Genomic DNA, 24,097 nt, shown 5'->3' with positions numbered 1-24,097 from the left:
GACAATGAGGAAGAATAATAAATGATTCAGCATTTCATCTTCTATTTGTGCTTCAGTGCCTCATCATACATTCTAATGGCACACCTCAGATTTCACTACAAATACACAACTATTAATTTATTTGTGGGGTGTTCACATACTGTAATATTCTACTGCTCCATAAAGACATACAGGTATTTACAATTAGCCTGAAATCGTAATTGAATACACTGCAGTGTGAAAAACACCAAATAATAGGTTAATGTCAGAAAAGTCTACTAACTTCAGAGACCAGAACTTTACAGTCAAAACTTAATACTTCTCAGAAAATAGGTTGTTGTTTTTCAGACAACCGCACCACACAACTACCTTAACTTACTTGTTTACTTTTTATAAACTTCAACTTACTTTCTAAAACCAAATTGACTTCACCGAGTCTGCCATAAGTATATTATGTTTAGATCCATATACATTTTTCCATCAATTCAGATAAAACTGAACAAAAGTAGAAGATTATTGCCATGAATCTAAGCCTGTCACTATGAGGTAGAGATGACGATGAGCAATAGCTCTACACAGACAACAGAAGTGTTACTGAGGTTTACAAATCCTGAGGGAGTAATGGCAATTAGAGACATTTCTGCTTCACTCCTGCATTTTCTCATGTCACCCTGAAGTCAGATCTGTTCACCCAGGATCTGTAAGAGTTTGCTCACAGACACACACGCGGACACACGTATTTGAGTCAGGCTATTTCTTCTACCAGAAGAATTCACTGACATGTTATGTGAACACATTTTTTCCTTATGACTTAAAACTATTATTTTCTCATTGTAAGTAAAGCTGACCCAATGCAGTGTCACATCAGTGTTAAATGGTCATGGTTCAAGGAGACAGCCAAAGAGAAAGTGAGACTATACAACACTGTTTAGTTTGGATGAATCTTTCATTCTTATATGCTACTCCTTTCATATTTTAGACTCAACTATTCACAAATCAGCAATGAGTCTTGCAAGTTACCTTTCAATCTGTAACGAATTAACTCAGTCACTTCTATAAGCATGCAAAGAAAAGGGAAAAGAGTCAAAGAAGATGTCTGACATTATATAACTAGTCTTTAGTACCACAGGATAATCCAACAGTTCTTAAAGCTAATGACTACTATTCTACTGAATTCTGAAGAAGCAAAATGAGAAGCAGACTAAGCAAATAATAAAGATCATTGCAAGAGTAGGAAAACCATAAAATATGTTTCCTAAAAGTGATAAAAGAATAAAAACAGACTTTTTTAAAAGAGTGAGCAGAGTAGCCACATAAAGTTTTTTTTTACTTTTTTTTTCCATTTTGTAGTTTGTAAATGAAAATCAGATGAAAAAATCACCAATAAACTTTTCAAATAATTGTCCTTTCCAACTGATAATTACTAACTCCTCTACGAAAATTAATTTAAATTTTCCCAGAGTTTAAAAAGCAAGAGATTAAGTGTAATAATAAATCTATTTCATATTCTATGATGTTTCTTCTAAATAACCATGTCTCATCTCAGCATAGTTGGTAAGTAAGAGGAATAATGGTAATCTCCCAAGGTAATATAATATAAACCATTAAAAAGGAAAAGTAAAAATAATTTGCTATAAGATGTTTTTACCTAGCTTAGGTGGGGATGACGTTGAATGGTTCATGATGAGTTCCACTGAAGTTAAATTAACCAAGAAGAATTCTTGCACCTCTGGTATATCATCCTGCAAAACACAAATACAGTACATCCTCTTCTCATTGTCCTTTAAGAAACTTCCACAGAAGTCACCAAAAAGGATCACACAACAAGTCTCTAATATTACTGTGACACTAGAATTCATTTTTCTGTTTTCCTGAAATAATTTTATTGGGTCTGAAACTGATTATCGTGGAAGAATTAAGTAAGACATTATATATCATGAAAAAGATCCTGTGGTGACGCTAAACTATTCTTGCAAATAAATTACTGACCGATTTTAGAGGCATGTATCTCCAGCAATGAAAAAGTATGAGCCTGTAGCCAGCCATGAAGCACACTGTTCTAAATACTACTAGATAGTTGGTAAAGTTTTAATGAGACAACTTTATTACCTTTAGACAGAGGTAGAGCTGCTTTCTGTGACTATTTGATCCCTTGTGATTTTAATATTAAGATTGAAACCATCTTTCTAAATGATAGTGAAATATAACACAGGGCTTCAAATAATGGCTGCAAGCTTTAGTTCCCAAAATATTACCCTTTTGAAATCATACAGAAAAGTACAGAATTAAAGGGTTTAGAGGTTACCTCTAGAATAGTAATATTTATGGCAACTGATGTTTCTCCTTCTTCTAAAATCAGTGAGCCAGAAGCAGGTACATAATCAGCTCCTGGTTCAGCCACAGTCTCTTCTGTCTGATTACTTACAGTGAGCAATCCTGTAACTGTGGCATAAGTAACATTGATAGTACCTGTTTAATTTGTGAGGAGAAAAAAAAAAAGAAAAAAAAAATTGTTTTTCAGTTCTTATATAATGTTCACTGGAATGGATAAAGACAAGAGATCAAATTCTCATCCACAAAATAAAAAGACTAACTGCAAAACAGAAGGATTAAAAGAGTTATCCAAAGTACATTGGAGCTAGTGTACCTTTGTTACCGTTATCAATATGCCTTCAATTTGACCTTTGCTGACTTGTCTGTCTGCATAGGACTCAAAAATCATTGGGTCCAAATGCATCCAGAAATTTGAAGTTCTGTGGACCATAAATATGAAATTGCTGAAAGACTAACTGGGACATCTCATGTACCATTAATATGAGTTTTTGCAACAAGGACACTTTTTGGGAATGACAGATATCTAAGAAAGGCTCTAAAGACAGTGCTGGGAAACACAGATTAATAAATCTAGATACTTTCCTGGGTAGATTGACAAACTTCAATAGAGAACAAAATTAGGGGACACATGGATAAATATTACCAAGCAGAAAAGTTATACATTATAGTTTTGAGAATAAAGCCACCTCTCGCTAATCTGGTAGGGTAAGTCAAGTGGCAAACATAAGGAGTATGAACCTGAAATAAAATGATAGATGAAATTAAAAGCTGCTCTATATGAAATAAAATGTAAGAGATAAAAGAGTCCTAATTAATAAATAAGTAACGATGCTTATTTTAATTCAGTGAGAGATCTTGCACTTACTATGAACAATTATCTTAAAACATTAGTTTACTGAATAGTGTTCAAAGAGTACACTAGAGTATGGACTGGTATTAAAAAATAAATGGAAAAATAGTGTCATTAAAATGTCTCTAAAACTCTCTGGTGTCTCCAGATCTTGAAAAGCACTGTAAATGTTACTTCATTTCAAAACAAGTATGGCAAAAGAAACAGCCAGATTATCACCGAGGTGTAAATATAGTCCAAAAAGGCAAATAGGAAATTATTATACATGTTTTCTCACAACATAAGTTGCTATTTTCAGGCAACAAACACAAGATTCATTTTTTTTTTTCATGAAGCACACTATTGTATTGTAGAATTGAATACTATATAGTTTAAAGGATGTTAATGGATAAATTGATTCAAAGAGGAATCAGAAATTGTCAGAGGAGACATAAATTGAATTCAATGGTCTGGACACAACTTTTTCCATGTGACATTCCTAAGGTGCTGACTTCCTGAAATTCAGAGAAAAAATATGTGGGATGTGTGTACATGTCACTTTTCTCATGTTTTTTATTTTTTCTGAAGAGACTAATGCTTTGAGACAGACTCATTAGACAAAAATATGGTAACCTTAATAGCCACCTGATTGTTACAGCTTTCAGATCCCTTGCTGTATTAATGAGGATTATGACTCTAGTAATAAGTAATATTTAGTTTCCAAGTCTGCAGAAAGAAGCTTAGAAGTTCTGAAAAAAATACCAACTGTAACAAAGATTTTTCCAAACTTTCATTATCATGGCTTTTATTTGCCTAATGATAAGCAAAACAAAACTTCCTTTCTCTTGGAGTTGTTATACAGACCTAGAGATCCAAATTCTCTGTTAATAAAAAGCTGAATTGTTTTGTTTTCTTCTGGGATTAAAACCACCCTGGATGTGGAAGCAAAATTCAAAATTCCATGTGGTTCATCACTAGCTTCTACTGTTAGAACAGCTTCATATCCTTGACTATCCAAAACAGCAGCACCTGTAGAAGAAACTCCTGCAAGAGAATCAGTGGACTGCAGTGAATGAAGTGTTATGCAACTAATATTTTTGTCTTACATTATTGTTAATATTACATTTAAATAACGTTCAGTAGCCATGCAAATACCACGAAACCAAAGCTCACTGAAGTATGTGGATGGTGTGGGACCTACACACATATATATACTTACATTCTATAACAAATAGAAACAGAAATTTTATGCATACCAAGTACAAAGTCACAAAAATGTATTAAAAAATAAGAAAACTTAACAGGCCAGTGCCAAATATCAACTTCCCTATATTTTAAAAGGAAATAAACCATTTTCCCAGGAAGTACCTCCAAAAGCTTAAAACTATATTCCACTTCACAATCATTACATCAATAAACTGATATGTTTTCCAACTATTGCTTTGATGAATAATTTTGCTCATCCCGTTGGGCCACAGTGACTCTCGGAAGTTGATAAGGCACCTCGCAGCAACACAATCCATGTCAAGTTAGTTTGGTGTTTGGACATTAATTTCAGTTTGAAAAAAGGTATTTCAGAACGGATGCAGTTTAAGGCTTCTTTTCTCACTATAATTTTAATGGCAAGAATAAAATATTCTGACCACCTTGAATTCAGGGACAGATCAGTAAGTCTGCAGCTTGACAAGATTGTTTAAAAAGATAAAAATATCTGCATGTTTCATGGCAACTCTATCCATGACATATTAGTAAACTCAGTTTGCATTAAGATTAAGGGAAGAAACAACCATTGAATTAAATAGGCAGAGTTAAATCAGGATTGAAAACCATTTAAGTGTATTTGTGGAGACACGGTGGGATTTATATATACATACATAAGGACCAAGCCTATTTCAATAAAATGTTAATGAACTTTGCGTACTTTGCACCAGCTGCAGTTTGCTCAGTCCTATACCTCCAAAATGAAATAATAAAATTAAAAATATTATATTATTAAATGGTATTTTTAAGATGTAGCTGGCTATAGTTCTGCATTACCTTCTGTTTTGATGTTGTATAGGATGACTTGGTATTCTTCTTTTTCTTCAGGAATATGGTCATCCAGCAGATCAACATACAATGTTGTATTCAACGTCCCCTATTTGTTTTAAGGGTAAATTGATTAGCCATTATTTTATAAAACACAAGTGATATCATAATGACAAGTATTTTGAACAATTTCTTTAAGAAGAGTTAAGTATCAAGAATTGTAAGCTCCCTCCAGTTTGTAAGTCAAAAAGTGAGAAATTAAATAATCAAACCAAGAAAGAAGGACTGTTGAAAAGGCACACTTTTTCTCAGATCAGTTCTAATCACACTATTTTCCTGTAGCCAACATCACTGTTTATGGACTTACCTCAGGAAAAAAAAGTATTCCAGAATAGTTTGCAAAATTTTGTTTTACATTATGTCCTACTATCTTCCACTCAACAGTAACATTTCCCAGTCCTGGAGGAGTTCTTACGATGTGGAATTGTAATTGTTCTCCTAGGAATAAAGGACAAGATGCAGTGTTTCAGGGTCTCCTCTTCTACATGTTGGTTATAAAAATGAGAGGTCAAAAACATGCATCACACAGTTAAAGTATTTTTCCTGAAAGATATTGCTATTTTTGTCAGTTTGAATTTCACAGTAGTTATATACCACATTCACTTTTAATGCTGAAAAGAAAAACCTAAACTTAAACTCTTCTAGTTTTTTTTTTTCTGTTTTTAGTTCACACTTGGAAATAATTATGAACATATGAGGGAACTTGGTATAGATGAATAACTTAGAAAGGGAATGTTCATGAAAACATGCGCAAACATTAGAGCAATACAAGTCTGTAAACTGTACAAAACAGTAACTACTGTATGTACCAACAATAATAGTAGTTTTCTACAACAGTTCCCTGGAAAGAATACACATTATCTGAACATTTGCACTGTCTTGTGACTTTATTCAATGCATGCAGAAAAAAATGCTTATAATTATCTGTAAGTTCCATTTATGTGAGTTCGAACTTACAAATATGGTCACTGTTAGAAAACAAAACATTCAGAAAATGTTAATAATTTCTTATAATCTCAGAGGTAATCAGTATTGCTGGACAATGTGCATATAAAGGAAGCAAATACTATGGTATTTTGCACATTTATAACATTTAACCCCAAAGGCACTTTAATTAAAAAGAGTAGACCTCTTAGTAGGCTTTGTAAAATGTGGAAATTGTTTTATATTCACAAGTTTTTCACAAAATTTCCATTAAATATTTTAAATGTGGACATGTGAAATTAGCATGTTATATCAACATGGAATAGATCAGTAGGCAATATTTTGCAAAACATTCACAATAGAGGACAGATGGTTATTTATAATAGGTAGGTACATGGCATTCATATTTCATATGCATTTTTCAGGTCCACAGAATTTAAGTTCAACAGCACATTTTGTCCTGCATTGGCTTTCAGAGACATGAAATATGCAGAAATCTACAATTCTGAGATTTTTGAAAACAATACATGAGATTTCTTTTGCTTATTGAAGAATTAACAAAACATAAGATAATGTTATAATAACATTATGCTGCCCAACTAGTCCCTTTGATTATGCAATTTAGAGAGCAGCAACTTAGGATGCTGTCTTGCTATTCTACTGTATTACCTTACAGAATTGTACAGCATTGTACAGCTAAAACTGGCAAGAAAAATCTGAAAATTTTCTAGTTACATTTATTTTTTGTAAGGAAGAGTCAGAGATATGCATGTATATTGGCTACCAATGAAAGAGAAAGGAATTCTTAACTTCAAGAGCCCTTAATATACTTAAATAAAATTTAATATTGTAAAGAAGTAATACAAAAACTGTATACACCCATTTTCAAATACATAAATGTGCTATTCAGCCCCAACATTTCAAACTTCAGTTAAGTCTCAGAGATGTCAACATTGATGTCGACATTGATGTCGACATCTTTGGCTTAAGTTGGTCCATGTTGCTTCTAAGAAAATTAAGGAATTCAAAATTTATTGATATCACAAGGATTCCACTTCTACAGTCAAATATCTGGATGGTAGACTCCCAATTTACAGGTTCCTCTGAGGCTAAATCATTACAGTGTTTAACACTGCACTGCAATCCACTATGTTCTATTTGAGAATTTTGCATATCCATTACAAAGAAATAAAGATTTAAAAGAAAAGTGGTTTCAATGGTTTAGTACCATTGGGAAAACACACACACACACAAATAAGGCAAAGCTTATTTCAATATATCTCTATAAGTTATAATGAATTTTCATTGAAGACTGGGAAAAATGCTTTATGATATAGAAAGCTGTTCCACTATAATCCAAACACTGAGAAGAAACTTGAAGTCATTATTACAGATTCCAAGTAGTTATTTACTGATCCATGTTTCCTACCAGCTTTACCAAGATTTTTTTGGTATTCCTATCCAGAAGAAATGCTAATATGAACACTAATTGATTTCTGAAGATTGAAAGTGTTATTAGGCTAAATTCAATATTTTTTTTAATATTTAATCCTTATCCATACTTTTACATTTCTACATTGTGACTTAATAAGTGATGCATCTCTTACATAGAGAAACAAAGAGGTGGGTATTTATCGCTGTGAAGAAGGGAGCATCAGCCGCTCTCCTCTTCCTCATTACTTTAAGCTACTGCAGTGCATTTTCTTGTAATACAGTTACACAACTGTCGCAGACCCCTGTCCAATAAAAAATACTACACTTATCCTCAATAAGGTAAAAAATAACATGCACATTGTGAAAACAAAATGTATTCACTTAACAGAAAATTTTCAATAACACAATAACTGTAAAAGTAATGATATTTGGATTTATGTCTGGTAAATTTTGCTTTCGAATGAAAAAAATATTTTGACAAACTAAAATAATCTAAATGCCTTAGCTCTTTTGCTCTTTCTCTATTTCTCCCTTTTTCTCTCTCTTTTTTTTTTAATCAAAGACACTTAGTTCACTTGTTTTGTTTCTGGCTGGAAGGCAATGAACTATTTCTTTTCACAACCTGGAAAAATAATATAATAATAACTATATATAATAATAGAACTATAGCCAAGTACTTCAGTTTCAAGCAGCCAGCATTTGGTAGCATGCTATGAATAACATTTAACCAGTTGAAAGTATTCAGGGACTTTGGGACTGAGACAGTTTGTATTAATTCCTTGTGCTCATTAACAGCTCTTCTTAGCTAATCATATCACATCTGGCTTGGCACAGAATTAACACAAACCATACCTAGATAAAAAACCAAAGGTTATGATGCCCTTTCATGTTGGGAAAACAAAACAAAAAACCTTTGGTTGAGAAAGCCATTTTTCTTCAAACAGAAAATGTAGTGCACACATTAGGGGACAAGTTCCTGTTTTGTGAACTTTCCCTGCCCATCAGTTCAAACATCAGAGAAACGTGATACTGCAATACACTGAGATTCCATCAAAGGCCACCTAAAGCAATCACCACCAGTACTATTATCATCCTATGCAAAACTGCATCAAACTGTAGATGAAACATGCCGTGTATTCTTTAAAACAATAGTAGAAATGTTTAGTACATACCAAATTATTATTGTTCTTTCTCAAATGTTTGCTTTCTCTTATAATTGCTACTTCCCAAATCATCTGCCATAAAAAAACATCAGGTTCATGGGACAGACAAAGGGAAGATGTTACCCTAGTGTTTCTGCAGGAATGTTTTCTAGAATATTTTAAATTCTTTGTAAGTCGCTGATAGATCTGATTTGCTTATGACTATTAGGTGTGTGTATGTTGGCACTCATGAAGCGGGCTGGCAGGAGCCTCGTGCAGGCCAACAAAGAGAAGGGCAGAGTCCTGCCCCTGGCGGGGAGCAGCCCCAGGCACCAGGGCGTGCACCCTGATGGAGAGCAGCTTGACAGAAAGGGCTTGGGGTCCTGCTGGACACTGCACTGGGCAGGAGCCAGCAACATGCCTTGTTACTAAGAAGGCTGATGGCATTCTGGGCTGAATTAGGCCAAGTATCCCTAGCAGGCTGAGAGAGCTATCCTTCCCCTCTACTCTGCACTGGTGAGGCTGCACCTGGAGCACTGGGTCCAGCTCTGGGCTCCCCAGTGCAAGACAGACCTAAACGTACTGGGAAGACTCCAACAGAGGGACACCGAGGTGATCAAGGGAAGGGAAGAGAGGCTGTGAGAGCTGAGACTGCTCAGCCTGGAGAAGGGGAGGCTCAGGGGGATCTCATCAGTGTCCTTCAATACCTGAAGGGAGGGTGGAACAGGACAGAGCCAGGCTCGTGTCAGTGGTGCCCAGGGACAGGACAAGAGGCAGCGGGCACAAACTGGAGCACAAGAGGTTCCCTCTGAATATCAGACAGCACTTTTGTGCTGTGTGGGAGCACTGGCACAGGTTGCCCAGAGAGATTGTGGGGTCTCCCTCCTTGGAGATACTCAAAAGCCTGGACATGGTCCTGAGCAACCTGCTCTAGGTGGCCCTGCTTGAGGGGGAAAGGACCAGATGACCTCCAGAGGCCCCTTCCAACCTTAAGCATTCTGTGATTCTATGAATGCTTGCAAGAGTTCAAAGTACATGTCAGGTATGTGGATATTCACTTCTTGCTGGTGTTCTCTGAACAGTGAAACACAATCATTGTGAGTCATTATCAACTGAAAGCACAAAGATGGAAACTGGCATTAAAATTTGAGCGTGGTCAACACAAAGAACACACCTTCACAACCAATAACAGATCTTGAGGCTGTATGGAAGCTTATAATTCCTGCCACATTGTCACTTGCCAGAATAATCACTGTGACAGTGTCAAAACTGGGCAAAATTCGACTCCCTCCTTCAGTATGGACCAGGCTGATTTCAATACTTTCATCATCCTCTGGCTCTGGATCATCTATAATGGGCAGCGTGACCATCTTCTTTGTTTCACCTACAAGGAGAAGAACGTATACAACCGTGTGTCCACTTGGAAACCACCTTGTAAAAAGACTCAATCATCTCATTTTGAAAATAATTAAATACATAAAATATATTAAAATTGCATGAAACAAACTTATTTACCTTTCTGGAAGTCAGTGAATGTCATTATGAAATTTTATCTAATTACTATTGATCAGTCACATTAAGCCAATAAAACGATCACATCATTAAATATACTATGTAGAAATTAATTATATAGGAATTATTTCGGAGTGCCTAGAATTCTTTATTTTCATTACAAATTCTATGACTTTAAAATTTAACTTAGAAAAGGGGAATATCATTCTTGAAAAAAAAATAAATTGCCAGGTGCTAAGCTCTCCGATGAACCATTTACACAAGGGTGTACATTCAATATGAGTACATTTACTGAGCCAGGGAATGCATTGAAATGGGATGACATTTTGTTAGTTCCTTGCCTTTGGGACTATCAAAGAATAATAATGTAAGCAGCAAACACCGTTAATCTCTAGTCGCTATATATCCATTAAAATTTACAACACAATCCTGTTGTTCAGTGCGTGTGCATAACCCAGCTGTGTTTTATGATCATTAGAATATCAATTTACAGAATACATATGTATTTCCTGCTAGATTGTCTTTCAAAATACTTCAAAATCAGTTTTTACTAAACTTATAACGGGTAATGTAATTACATGTCAGCCTCACAATCATTGCCAGCAGCCATGCCTTACTATTCAGATGATTTATCAAGCTAGCACACTAGAATCTTTACTACGCACCTGGAAATTGCTTTCAAAATATCAGTTCGATTAACTCAGACTTTGAAAAAATAAAATACAGCATAAAATACAGCATGCTGCATGGTACTTAAGTAATGTCTGAGAGGGACTTGTTTGTCCTGTTTGCAATTCTTTTAAATATGTTCTGTTATGTTACGTTTAAATATGTTTTGTTATGTTACAATATGATCTCAGAATTTAAAGAGATGTCATGAAAAATTAGTACTGTAGTGACCGAGGGCTAACAAAAGACCACTTAGGCCTGATTCTCATTTCCATTATCCTTGCTGTAACAACTATCTTCGACTTTATTAATCCTTACTTATGTGGTAAAGGAAATCTTTAGAGTGCAATATTTATACTGCAATATTTCTTTAATAAAAACCCTTAGGTATTTATTGTGCTTAGATATTTCATTGTGCTTTGCTACCACTGTGTGTGTTCTGCAAGATAATGCTACATGCTAATGAACAACCATACTCTTTTGCACGTGTATCCTTAGCATTCAGGAAAATTTAGCCTAAGAAGAAGATATCAGTTGTCAAAACATCCACAGTATCGTGTACTTGTCACGTTCTTTTTTCTTTTTCTTAGTTTTACAAAACAGAAGCCAAAACGAGAGCTTGTCTCACCTTCAGCAAACACCAGAGTCTCACCGACACCTATAAAATCCAAGTTTGGAGTAGCAGTCCCACCAATGACACGCCATTCCACTGTCACTTGTCCCAGGCTGCCTTCTGTTCTGTGTATCATTAGCTGCACGTTGGTCTGAGGACGTTCCTCTACTTCAACATACAGACCTTTCTCTGTTGCATTGGGACTTACACTGTAGATCTTAAACACTCCAAATGCGTCTCCATTCATCATTATGATAACTGTGGAGGTATTTGGCTGTCCTATGGTTGGTTGGTTTTTTGAGCTGGCTGAGACGTTCATCAGTTCTGCTTTCAAAAGGGTTATAGTGAATCTCTCATCCAGTTCTGGCAGGCTGTCAGGCAGTATGGTAACTGTTAGATTTGCAAACTCTTCCCCTTCCTGCATTATGGCCCACTGTCTTGTAACAGGTTCATAATCACTGCCAGCGATGGCTTGTGTGCTGAAGAGGGCGAATGCACTGGTAACGTTTTTCTTGTAGGTCCGGAACCCTGAAGTGTTGTTAGTTAATGGGCTGATATCTGACGTCAGCCAAAGGCAGAGAGGAATCCCTGAGGCACTGGAAAATGTAAAGGCTGAACATGCTTGTTCTTTTAGGCACTGAGCTGCACAGGAATACACAGGGTCACTTGCTGCTGACACATTCACTCTGGTCTTGGATGGTTTGTCAGGAATTCCTTGTACAGGAGGCTCGTAGTAGGCCAGGATATCCTGACCTTGCTCCACAGCAAGAGCTACAACGTCAGTCTCAGAAGTGCTGTAGAAAATCTGCAGCTGACCAAATCTTCCCTCACTAAAAGACATTATAATAAAATAAAGTTCTGTTAGTTGACAAAGGATGTCTAATATTCTACATGTTTCTGGGTTAATAATAGAAGTGAACAAAATCAACTGACCCTTTCTGAATTGCTGAAAAATTCCAAATAACACATCAAAATGCATTCCCTTTGAAACTAGTACCAGAATAACTGAGTTATCTTATTTTTTTGTGGATAGCAAGTTTGATTATTTATAGCTTAGGTAGTAGTCTGTTAAGAATGCATATTTGTAAACATTTGGTTCTAGGAGTTAACTTAGTCTTCTTCAGGACTTGGCAGCTCTCCTTACTTGCAAGGAAGAAAAAGCCGGTGACACCCAGACTTATCATCCTTCCTCTAGGATCACATGCATAAAACCTGTTTTCCTTCTCTTATTTTCATCCTGTAAGGGCTGGCCATTTTGTCCTCCTGTTCAAATCACAGGAACAGGCTACCATGCAGGTTTAAATGATTTGATGATTAAACGGACAAAATGAATAGTACACTGTGTACGCTGAGTTTACATTGTGCATTTCAATGTATACTACGTTTAAGTAATTTATGTAATACACAGACATCTACTTCAAAAACAATGTGTTTGAAATGAAAATACATTGAGATGGCAGATCAAAGAATTGATGCACATATTTTTATGAGAGGAGCATGAAATTTGACATTATAGTGAAAACAAAAGTGAAGAATAAATAGTAATTACAAATAAAGCAAACATTATACAAACCTTCGCCTGACTGTTATGTTTGCCAGCAAATTTCTTTCTAGTGGCTCCTGAACTCGATATAAGGATTGATGAAAGAAAACTGTGCCATAAGGATTATCATTGGCAGGTATTATAATACTTGCCACGCCATCTAACCCAATAGCACCACCATTGGAGGCCTGAGTTAATTCTACACGGACAATCTCAAAGAGAAGAAAAGAAAAAGAAGTAATGCAGCTAGACAATTTGTGGTTTTTCTAACAATAATTACAAGCAAAGTATAACATGAAATTATAGCACCTTCCTGCCGGAACATTTCTTGTTTTCCATCATACATATTTCTAGAACAAGTCAAAATTAATACCATCTTCAAGGAAGATGTAAGTGCTTGACTTACTTCTTCTATTTCTGGAACATCATCAGCCAGGATTTCCAATAGTAGCATCTGAAAGGCTTCCCCAGGGGCAAAAGTAATATTGCCTGAGGCAACCTGCAAGTCCTCATCAGCAGGGTGTCCACCAATGGTAGCAACCCACTCAACAGTAACGTTACCAAGTGTCCCAGCATTGCGGATTACTGGCAGATTTATGGGTACTGATCCAGATTCAGGCTCCTCCACAGTAAATTCGGTCATCTGGAACACTGAAGTGCAGCACAAAGAGGTGTATTTCATTAACAGTAATATTTAAAATAAAAACACCATCCTAGTTACTGAATTATATATTTTATTTCACTTGATTGCATTCATTTGCACAATTAAAAAAATGTTAATCAGGTTTAAACTTCAAATTGAACTTTCAGTATCATTTTATCTGCAAATAAAATTGGCATGAAAATTCAGCCCCCACCCAAGAGTTTATTCCAACGTATCCATTGTTCAAGGCTAGCCATGATCTAAGTTTTTAGAAGACGGTCAGAAGGTAATTTTTCCCAGTGAGGAAAATTTTTATCATTTTTTATGTCACGTATGGAAAAAATGTGTCAACATATTCCATCTAAATTGTTTCAAATATAAGTCTTTCTTGTATAAAATCTTTAGTTGTTAAGAATGAAGTTAATGAATTATCCATGTGGAATTATTTACTTTTGTCAATTTCCTTTACATTTTGCTGATAAAATGGAATAACTGAAATAAAGTAGGGTACTAAAGGGAGAAAGAGTAAGTCAAATAAAATGGCTGGAAAACATACACCAGAAATACTGAAATAGAAAAAATAAATAGAAAAGATAAATTTCTAAAATGTCATTAAATTTTTGAAATTACCATTTTTTTCTCAAAACCTGTGTAATGAAACTATTTTTGGAAAGTGTCCACAATCCATTTTACTGATAATGATAGAAAGAAGAAAAACTACAATAACTAACAACCAGAACATACAAGAACGCAATTTAAGTCATATTTGTACTTTCCAATTTCCCCAGATATTTAAACCTGCTTTGCCTGATTATTTTGTAAAACAATGACACTGCACTATCTAAACAGGTTTTGGCATGTAAACTTAAGCTTCAAGCTATTGCAGAAATGCAACATTTAGAATAGATAAAAAAATACAAATTAAATTAAAATCCATCCCCATTAGGAGACTCCAAAATCCACCTTCGTCTCACAAAATCTTGATATATAAGTTGACTGAATGCTTCAATTTCGCTATATAAGGGCACCATTTGCCCTTACTTACACGTTTTAATTTAGTTTATCTTATTTTGTCCTTTACTGTGTTCATCCAGACTTCCCTTTTTGTATTCTGAAAATTTTTATTCCATTGCCCAGTAATAACTCACCCACAAATCAGCAGATTGCTACTGGACAAGAGAAAATATGCAAATAAGACTCATTTACCAAAGGATCCAAACGGGTCATCAGAAGCCTCAATGGTTATGACTGCCCTCGTCAAAGATCCAAGCAAGGCTCCTCCTGTCGTTTGATTCAGCAGCTGAACATAAAAGGACTCCTCAACTTCAGGATTGATATCATTAATTATATAAATTGGCACAGCTTTACTTGTTTCTCCTTCTAGTAAGACAACATCTGATGAGGCTACACTGTAGTCCTCACCTAGATTTGTACATGAAAAAATAACAAAACAATCAAAACACAGAAGAATATTAAGGCATTCTGGTTCATTATGAAACATCACTAATGTTTATCAGCACTAATATTTATCTGTTCTTTTTGCATTCCCTTGTGTTCATATGTTGGTGTGTTTTTTTGTGTTTTTTTTTTTCTTTATCTTCATACCCAGAAAATACAATTGTTTATTTCCTAGTGCCTTTTAGATATCTGGATGGATGAAAATAAATCTCATCTTGGCCAAAACAGAGTTTACACTGTCAGTCCAAGAAGCAATTACAAAAGGTCCATTATTATCTTCCATTGAGAAGATCACACAACTGTGACATTTCTATATTTGATTTCTGATAGTTGTCTGGCTTTCCAAGAGATAAAATGAAACAGAAGTACCTTTTTCAAAGGAGATTTTACTAAAGGACATAAGGTCACTCCTTCCCTCGTGGAGCTTTTCAGGGATCACCTGAGAGCTTTACCTTTCATTTGCAAAGTAAAAGTCTTCTTGAATTGTGCTTAACATTTGTCTGTTTCACAGAGGAGTCACCAGCTCTCAATTTCCCTCCAAGAAACTCAAATAAGCCATGTATGGTAGGTTGAAATATGTACAAAGGACTAAGTACTAGCTATATATACTACTACAGGATTTTTTATTTTATTTTATTTTTTTGAGAAAGTGAGTGGCCACCAGGGAAACAAACAGCCAATTCCTTTCCTTAGTTTTCTTGCTAGATTCTTCAGTGATGATATCTCTGAGTTTTTTTAAATTTGATGTAAGGTCTCTTCTATAGGACCTGAATTCCTGTCTCCTAAGTACACTCAGTAAGTATCTCACACTTTGGTATTTTTTCTACTTGTTTTACTAGACTGCATTCAATACACACTTGCTTGCTTTGGTTACTCGAAGCATACAGTATGCTCTTTCTGGTTTAACACAGAATGTGTATTTCTGCTATTTTGATTTCTTACCAGCTGTTGCAGTTATTGGCATAGCTTTGAATTTCACAGAAACATCTGCAAAAATTCCCCCAGTTCTGGTCACGTTAATGATTGGTCCAACATAATTTTCAGCAACTCGCACAGCTGAAGCTGAAAGCTGAAGTGTTCCAAAAGCATCATCATTGGCATTGATAATTACATGAGCTATAGTCTCACCCACTGATCCAAGACGAGGAGAATTTACAACTGAAATATGAAAAAAACCTCTTAGAGCAAGCCTGAAATGCCTCCTATATATGGCTATACTGTTCATATACATACACCTGAGTTTAGTGGATGGCCACTACTAGCTTTCAATAAAATTTTCATTTTAGATTTGGACAAAATATAACTACAAACTGCACAAGCATATTTTTGATGTTTGAATTATATTATGTCAGAAAATCCACATTCTTACTAACTTATTATTCTACCCTGCTGTGGAGCATACAAAACACCAGTTCTTTGAAGAGGTGAGGTACTAGCAAAATTACTTATTTATTTGTCCATAGGACAATAGAATTTTACACTAGCAATGATGAACTATAAGTAACCTTTCAGTTTCCCAGTAGAATTTTTTGTAGTGTTTCCCTTAAAAATCAAGATTAATGTGGGAGAGTCATGGGGGAGAGGGAAGGGAAATTAGGCATGCCAAGAAGCTCTTAAGCATAAATAAGGCTGTAATGACCTGAATTTATCTGATCGGGCAAACATCCTCTACGCTAAAAAGCCAGCATGAAGCTGCAATTCTACACCACTTAATGTTTAAAAGGCTTTTTTCGCTTTCAGTAAGTGCAACTAGCTTATTTCCTATCATTGTGCTTTACAGAAACAACAGGTGAGCAGGTATTAGCACACAAAACCAATACAGTAATACAGTTGGCCTAAAACACCTGGGATAAAGCAGATGCAGAAGGGAGAAAGAAATGTCCACCCCTGACAAAATTTTGTGGTAAAGGAAATATATGCTGACACACAGAATCTTCATACTTAATGTGAGATACTCTGACATATAACTTACAGGATTCTTAACTATACAGAGTTAGGCAGAGGTAAAATTTTACTGTAATTTCAATTGCTGCATTTTATCCTATTAAATATAAATATTAGCCTACATATTTAAGCTTTGGGTTTACATATGAAAGACACTTACTTGGCCGATCCTGTACTTTGTCGATCAAAACAGTATTGTTTAGCTCCACAAAAACAGATTCTGACCTCTCAGGATCATAATCATCCAAAATAGGCAAAGATATTGTGGCTTCGCTTTCATTGGCTGCGAAGATCACATAACCAGTAATGGGTATATAATCTTCTCCTTGTATTGCTCTAACAACATCAGGTGGAAGAAAGGGTGACTTTTCATCATCACCTAAAGTTCTGTATGTAACCACTACTGTACCAAGAAGACCACCAAGCCTTACTATTGTCAGGGAGATATTTTTTGTTTCTTCCTCAACTTTTATTGGTCTGTTTCTCTCAGAAAAGATGAACAGTCCATATGGATCATCATTAGCTAAAACTGTTAATGTTGCATTAGTGTGATTTCCAAGACGACCACCGGACACATTGATGATCAAAACTGAAAACACCTGATCCAGTTCAGGCACGTTGTCAGGAGAAACTTGTATGGTAATATTTGCTCTCACTTGGCCAACATCAAATGTTACATTCCCATATGCAGAGACCAGGTCTTCTGTAAGATCACAGACTATGACCCAATACAGAGTCACCTCAGACAGGGCCCCATGAGTTCTCACAACCTAAGTGGAAAACACAAAGATTTATGTATTTCTTTGTACTATAAGAAAGAAGAACATAAAAGTGTAAAATGGCATACAGCAAAGTCACAGAATCACAGAATATCCTGAGTTACAAAAGATCCACAGGGATTATCAGGTCCAACACCTGACTCCACACAGGACCACCCAAAATCAAATCGCATGTCTGACAGAGTAGTCCAAATGCTTCTTGAACTCTGGCAGCTCAGTGCTGTGACCATGTCCCTGGGGAGCCTGTCCCAGTGCCCGACCACCTCTGGGTGCAGAACCTTTCCCTAACCCCCAGCCTGACCCTCCCCTGTCCCAGCCCCATGCCGTTCCCTCGGGTCCTGTCGCTGTCCCCAGAGAGCAGAGCTCAGCGCCTGCCCCTCCGCTCCCCTCGTGAGGGAGCTGCAGGCCGCCATGAGACCTCCCCTCGGCCTGCTCTGCTCTGGGCTGAACAAACCCAGGGACCTCAGCCGCTCCTCATACTTCTTGCCCTCTAGACCCTTCACCACCATAGTAGCCCTCCTTTGGATGCTCTCTAATAGTTTATGTCCTTCATATATTGTAGCACACACAGTGCTAGAGGTGAGGCTTCACCAGCACAGAGCAGAGCAGGACAATCCCTTCCCTTGACCATCCAGCATTGCTGTGCCTTATGCTCCAGAACACAGTTGACCATTTTGGCTGCTAAGGCACACTGCTGGTTCATATTTCTCTTGCTGTCAAGCAAAACCCCCAGATCCCTTTCCATGGGGCTGCTCTTCAGCCTCTTGTCCCCAGGCCTGTCCGTACAGCCAGCATTGCCCCTTGCCAGGTGCAGAATCCAGCACTTCCTCGTTTAACTTAATTCCAGTCAACTGTGACCTCTCCAGACTCCAAGACTATTGAAAAATTATTGAGAGAGGTCTTGCAATGACATCAGCCAGCTCTTTCTGTACTTTGGGATTAATCCCACTGGACCCCATAGACTTATATGCATCCAGCTGGAGCAGCAAATCCTGCACAAGTTCAAAGTTGGCTGGGAGTTTATCATCATCACAGTCCTGAAATTCAGAGCTTTGGGTGTCCCCGAGCCCATCATTGGTGTTAAAGACAGAGGCAAAGAAGGCATTAACCTCTGCTTTATTGGCGTACTTATTTGTGAGGTTACCAACCTCAACAAGTAATGGATCAATGTTTTCTCTGCTCCTCCTTTTGCTGTTAGCATACTTTAAAAAAAGCACTTTTTGTTGTCCCCACAGTACTGGCCAGCTTCAACTCTGAGTGAACATCACCTCTGTAGTCCTTGTTCAACTGACCTTGCTTCCAATGCCCACAGATTTTCCTTTTTCGCCTAAATTCTAGAATAAGATCCCTGCTCAGCCAAGCTGGCCTTCTGCCCAGCTTGCTCAACTTCTGACTCTTTGGAATTGCCTGTTCCTGTGCTCTTAAGAGGTGTTACTTAACTAACCAGCACTGATGGACTCCAATACCTTCAAAAGCAGGTTCCAAGGGGACCTCACAAACTAGTTCACTGAGTAGTCTGAAGTCTGCTGTCTCCATAGCTAGGGCTGAACTTTTGCTGGCAGTTTTCCTCCTATTACCAAAGATTTTAAACTCAGCCATCTCATGGTCACTATGGCCAGGACAGCCTCCAATCACCACTTCACCCACAAGACCCTCACTGTTTACAAGCAACAAATCTGGAGGGCACCTTTCTTAGTCAGCTTCCAGAGTAACTGTACCAACAAGTTATTGTTAACGTGCCTCAGGAATTTCCAGTACCTGTTTGTATTGGCTGTATGGTATTCCCAGCTAACATCTGGGAAGTTGAAGTCACCCACAGGGACAAGGGCAGATGACCTAGAGATATCCCTTAGTTCATTATAGAATAATTTGGCAATGTTGTCCTCCTGGCTGGGTGGTCTATAGCAGACTCCCACAACAACTTCATCTTATTGTTATAACTTATTTCCATGTCCCTTAATCCTTACCCGGAGGATCTTAAGCATGTCATTGCCAACTGCAAGCTGCACACAATCCAGCCCCTCCATTATATACAGTGCAAAGTCATTGACATGATGAGTTAAAAATAAACTAATTTTAAAAACAGTGTAATCTTTATCATCTTAGCTTTGCTGTATTTGTTGTGTCATCAGCACTTACTTTAAAATATTCATACCTCAAATGTAAACAAGTAGAAGTAAATTTAAACTTATATAAAACATTTTAGTTTTAAGCTGAAAGATACACTTTAGAAAGTGAAGTATAAAATGTCAAGACAAATGTACATGATAAAGTTAAGTTAAAATGCTGTAGACCTATTATAAAAATATTGCAGAATGCTCTGTAAAATAGACATAAAAGAGGATTGCATAGCAATATGAGACCCAAAACTTTCTAACCTGCAACATAATATTGCTATCTCCATCTTCAGGCTCAGTTCCATTTACCGAGAGTGACTCAGTACTGAACTCAAAGACGCCATGAGCATCATCAGAAGCCTCAATAGTCACAACGATGTGGGATGCAATTCCCAAGCTGGCTGTAAGTGCAAGTGCCAAAATGAGTTATTTTTTTATACCATCTTTTCTTAAAAGCTAAGGAAGTTTGTTACAAAAAGCACACAGAAAAGCATAACTGGAATATTTCTGCTGTTTTGCATTTTGTGGTGTGTTTTTTTTTTGTTTTAAATGTGGAATAATTATCCACATGGATAAGGAACTCACTTTCAATAATGCAGTCCTGGCAGCCCTTCTATGGAACAACACTCCAAAGCAACATATAAAATGCAAATATTTTAAGAGAGGATCAAAAATAAAATTACTTGTCTAATTAAGGAAAATGAACTAGAATTTAGGGTAGGGGAGAGTTACGTGGTAAAACACAGTGTAAGCAGTGCAGACAGGACAAAAGCAGGTACTATTTTAACTGAAGCTGGAACAAAGAAAAAGCTAGTCCAGGAAATTCTACTACTATAATGATCATCTTGTGTGAGATAACTTGCTGCTTAGAAAGAGAAAGAGCCTGGCATTTTAAAAAAAATCTGGAAACACAGAAGAGGAAACAACACTTCCCAGGAAGTTCCAAAAAGTGGTTAAACCACAGACTTACTCTCAGGTTCAAACTGAACTCCTTTGTATTTTCAAATAAAACAGAAAATCAGGCTGTCACTGTGGAATAAATTATTTGATTTCGATAATGGGTGCTAACACAATATTTTCAGGTCTCTAGGGTTTAATTCAAAATCCGCCATCATTAGCGTTTCCCTCATAGTAGGTGCTTTTGTTTTCATCTTATTTCTGCATATTGTATGTTTTTAATTTTCTCAAGATTAAATTATCTTTGTTTTCTGTATGTTGTGACAAAAATAGACTTCAAAAATGAAAAATAATCAAAGCATTCTTTTAGAAAAAAAAGAGCTAACACCACTTTTTATTAAGAGTATTTTTGAGATGCAGAGATCAAAGCATAAAGCAAGTGGCAAAAGAAAGTATCAAAACACACAGTCAGGTAATTTTTAAATTACCTTAAATTTAAAAAGTTTCTCTCCTCTTTGCTCTCCAGAAAATTTTACAAAATTTACAAACAAAGCTAATTTTTCTAACTACTTCTGGAATAACTACATTGTGTTCTATAAAAATACAGCTTTGAAGATAGAGAAGCTGTTATTTTCTGTATTACGGTTAGTATTGACTGTTGTTGAAATTAAGCCTTTTTTAAAATGGGAAAGAATGTTTTGACAGGACTCTATGATATATCTCAAACCACAAGCAAAATAACACTATGATAAACTGTGTCAGTAGTGTAGTTCATGAGGGATATTACAGTTAGCATAAAGAAATAAAGATTAATCCAAAATGCTTACCATGCTGATGGACAGTTGGAAGGAAGAAATCCATGTTCCCATCACCACTACCACTGCCATCATTTCTAAAGAGCTCAGCAACTTTAAGATGACAGACATACAGATATATACACATATATACATTTATAAATCAGAGCGCAAGCAAAGAGAAATTTAAACTATTCTGGACAACAGGAAAAAAAGAGGGAAGCACTCTAGGAAGGTATCAACTTTGCTTCTGAAAGTGTACAGGAGTTCTAATAAAGACTGAAATATTTACATATGCCACCTCTTACTTAATTTATGACATTGGAAATAGCAATGGGAAGTCAGAATGAAAGAAAACACATACACATAGTTTATCTTTCCTCTCTTTCCCTCTTTGTGTCCCCATTTTGTATTTCCCCTTTCTCACTCCTAACTGAGGCTTGTCATGGAGGAATCTAAATTGAAAAAAAAAAAAAAAAAAAAGGTAGGGGAGACGATAAAGTCCCTCAAGCTCCTTATTCTAATATTTTCTCACAAAGTGAAAATGTTGGGAAAATCTGCAGAAAACTTAACTAATGGGGGCTTCATAAGCTTTGTGTTTGTGTTGGAAAGGCCAAAAAGAAGGCTCATTTTAAAAAGGCTATATAGTTACTGGATTACTAAAGTTAGTTGTAAATTTTCTGTCACAACAATTTGAAAGAGAAAAGTTTGACTCCTTTTAACAAAACAACTATTCAACCAAAAAGACAAAATACGTGAAAAGTCTCAAGACTTTACCAAAAGAATCACTGAGACCATGTTGCACCATAGACACATACAATCATAGCAGAGAGCTGGATTAATTCAAGGAAATCTGATACATCCTCCCAGAAGGGACCACACTTGCAATTTCTGAATTGTTTAAAAAAATAACATCAGTTTAAAAAAAAAAAATCAATTTATGGCTGTCAGTGTTTCTAATTACTTTTCCCTCCAACAAGCTTTACAATCTCCGTTAAAATTTTTCTCAAATGGAAAAAAAAATCTGTAAGGTATTCAGGGGTTTATGTGGCAGCACCACTATGCTTTGCCGTCCCTTCAGACTAGCCCTTCAAACCAATAATTCTTTCAAGTGTTTGTCTTGTTCTTACAGACAGTTATCTACGAGCTACCTCTGCAGCTACAGCTCAGCAAACTCCCTATGGCCCTCAACATCCACAGCCTATTACTGCTATAATCCATTTGACCTATGTATTGCAGTTCTTCTGATTTCACTCATGTGGAAGAAAAAACAAAACAAAACAAAAAAAACCCAAAACAAACAAACAAAAACACAACACTTTGACTGTTTAGCCTTAAATATTTTATAAATATTCCATATTTTTGAAATGCAACATATTGCTAATATATTTTTGCATTATTTTAGTTCTCATTACCAACCATGAAGTTATACAAAGTGAAAAGCAGCAATTGCCTTTAGATGACCTAACAGATGGCAGTGATACACTTTCCCTAATACATGGTAATAATATACTTGCTATGGGATCTGGTTGTTTCCACCAAGGATTAAGAAAAGAACTGAGGAACAGTTCTTCCCTACGAAAAAAGACAGCTGTATGGGGGTGGGGATGTAGAGGTGCTTTTTGTTTGTTTTCAGAAATAACATAGAAAATAATGCCAAGAAAGACAAGATTTTTATGAACGAGTAGAGGTCATGAAAATACAACTAAGGGACTGATATATGTGCCTTACCTCCTCCCTCTGGGTTCAACAGCTCCACTTTAAACGTTTTTTCTAATTCAGGAATAGTATTATCAGTGATGTTAACAGTAATGTACTTGTATCTTTCTCCTGGCTGAAATTCCAGTGTACCCACAACAGCCTGCAATATAAGAGCTCTTCATATTTTTGTTCAAGTCTAATGTTTTCATCCATATAAAAAAAAGAAACAGAACCTTCATTTTGTCTTTTTCAAAACATCTACTTTTCCTCACTTAAGCTTTAAAAAAAAATCTGAAAAATCTGTTTTACAAAAGAAAAAAAAAAAGAAGAAGACATCTAAGTTGACATACTGGTGAGCATCTGCATTCATGTACATTTTTCTTATTTTTCTGCACAAATGATCAGTTGGACAAGCAAGTGCAGATACATGCAGGTTATTTTGCTAGGCATATACAAATCCCAGTATGTACAAGCATAATGTTAACCTGTACATGCACTTGAATAATATGGTCTGTAACAACAGCAAAACTCACAAATTGCTACACTGAAAACTCTGTTAAGAAAAAAAAAAAAAGTTCAAAACCAGAGGCTTTTCCTAGACAATGCAACTTACTGCAGAGAAAAGAATGGAGAAGTCACATGATGTATATTTTTAAGTGAATATTACATATCCATTTGCCACATCACCTTGTAAAGT

At 36.1% G+C, this 24,097-nt stretch overlaps 1 protein-coding gene across 1 annotated transcript in view; it reads right to left on the bottom strand.

Moving 5' to 3' along the window:
- LOC310891548 (adhesion G-protein coupled receptor V1-like) overlaps positions 1-23,566 on the bottom strand; it is a gene marked incomplete at its 5' end in the record, with an annotated part of 33,722 nt that extends 10,156 nt beyond the window's left edge. Inside the window, 16 exons of the mRNA XM_083853820.1 lie at positions 1,000-1,032; positions 1,628-1,721; positions 2,285-2,448; positions 4,007-4,186; positions 5,180-5,279; positions 5,538-5,668; positions 9,905-10,114; positions 11,540-12,354; positions 13,098-13,279; positions 13,474-13,718; positions 14,917-15,132; positions 16,111-16,326; positions 17,273-17,882; positions 20,270-20,409; positions 21,733-21,813; positions 23,431-23,566. Coding sequence (XP_083709946.1) covers positions 1,000-1,032; positions 1,628-1,721; positions 2,285-2,448; positions 4,007-4,186; positions 5,180-5,279; positions 5,538-5,668; positions 9,905-10,114; positions 11,540-12,354; positions 13,098-13,279; positions 13,474-13,718; positions 14,917-15,132; positions 16,111-16,326; positions 17,273-17,882; positions 20,270-20,409; positions 21,733-21,813; positions 23,431-23,566 — 3,553 coding nt within the window. The remainder of the gene's footprint in view (positions 1-999; positions 1,033-1,627; positions 1,722-2,284; positions 2,449-4,006; positions 4,187-5,179; positions 5,280-5,537; positions 5,669-9,904; positions 10,115-11,539; positions 12,355-13,097; positions 13,280-13,473; positions 13,719-14,916; positions 15,133-16,110; positions 16,327-17,272; positions 17,883-20,269; positions 20,410-21,732; positions 21,814-23,430) is intronic.
- Positions 23,567-24,097: the final 531 nt, after the last annotated feature.

Source organism: Anser anser, assembly GCF_964211835.1.
Source record: "Anser anser genome assembly, contig: HAP1_SCAFFOLD_131, whole genome shotgun sequence".
NCBI classification, from domain to species: Eukaryota; Metazoa; Chordata; class Aves; order Anseriformes; family Anatidae; genus Anser; species Anser anser.
This window is presented reverse-complemented; position numbering and strand designations above follow the sequence as displayed.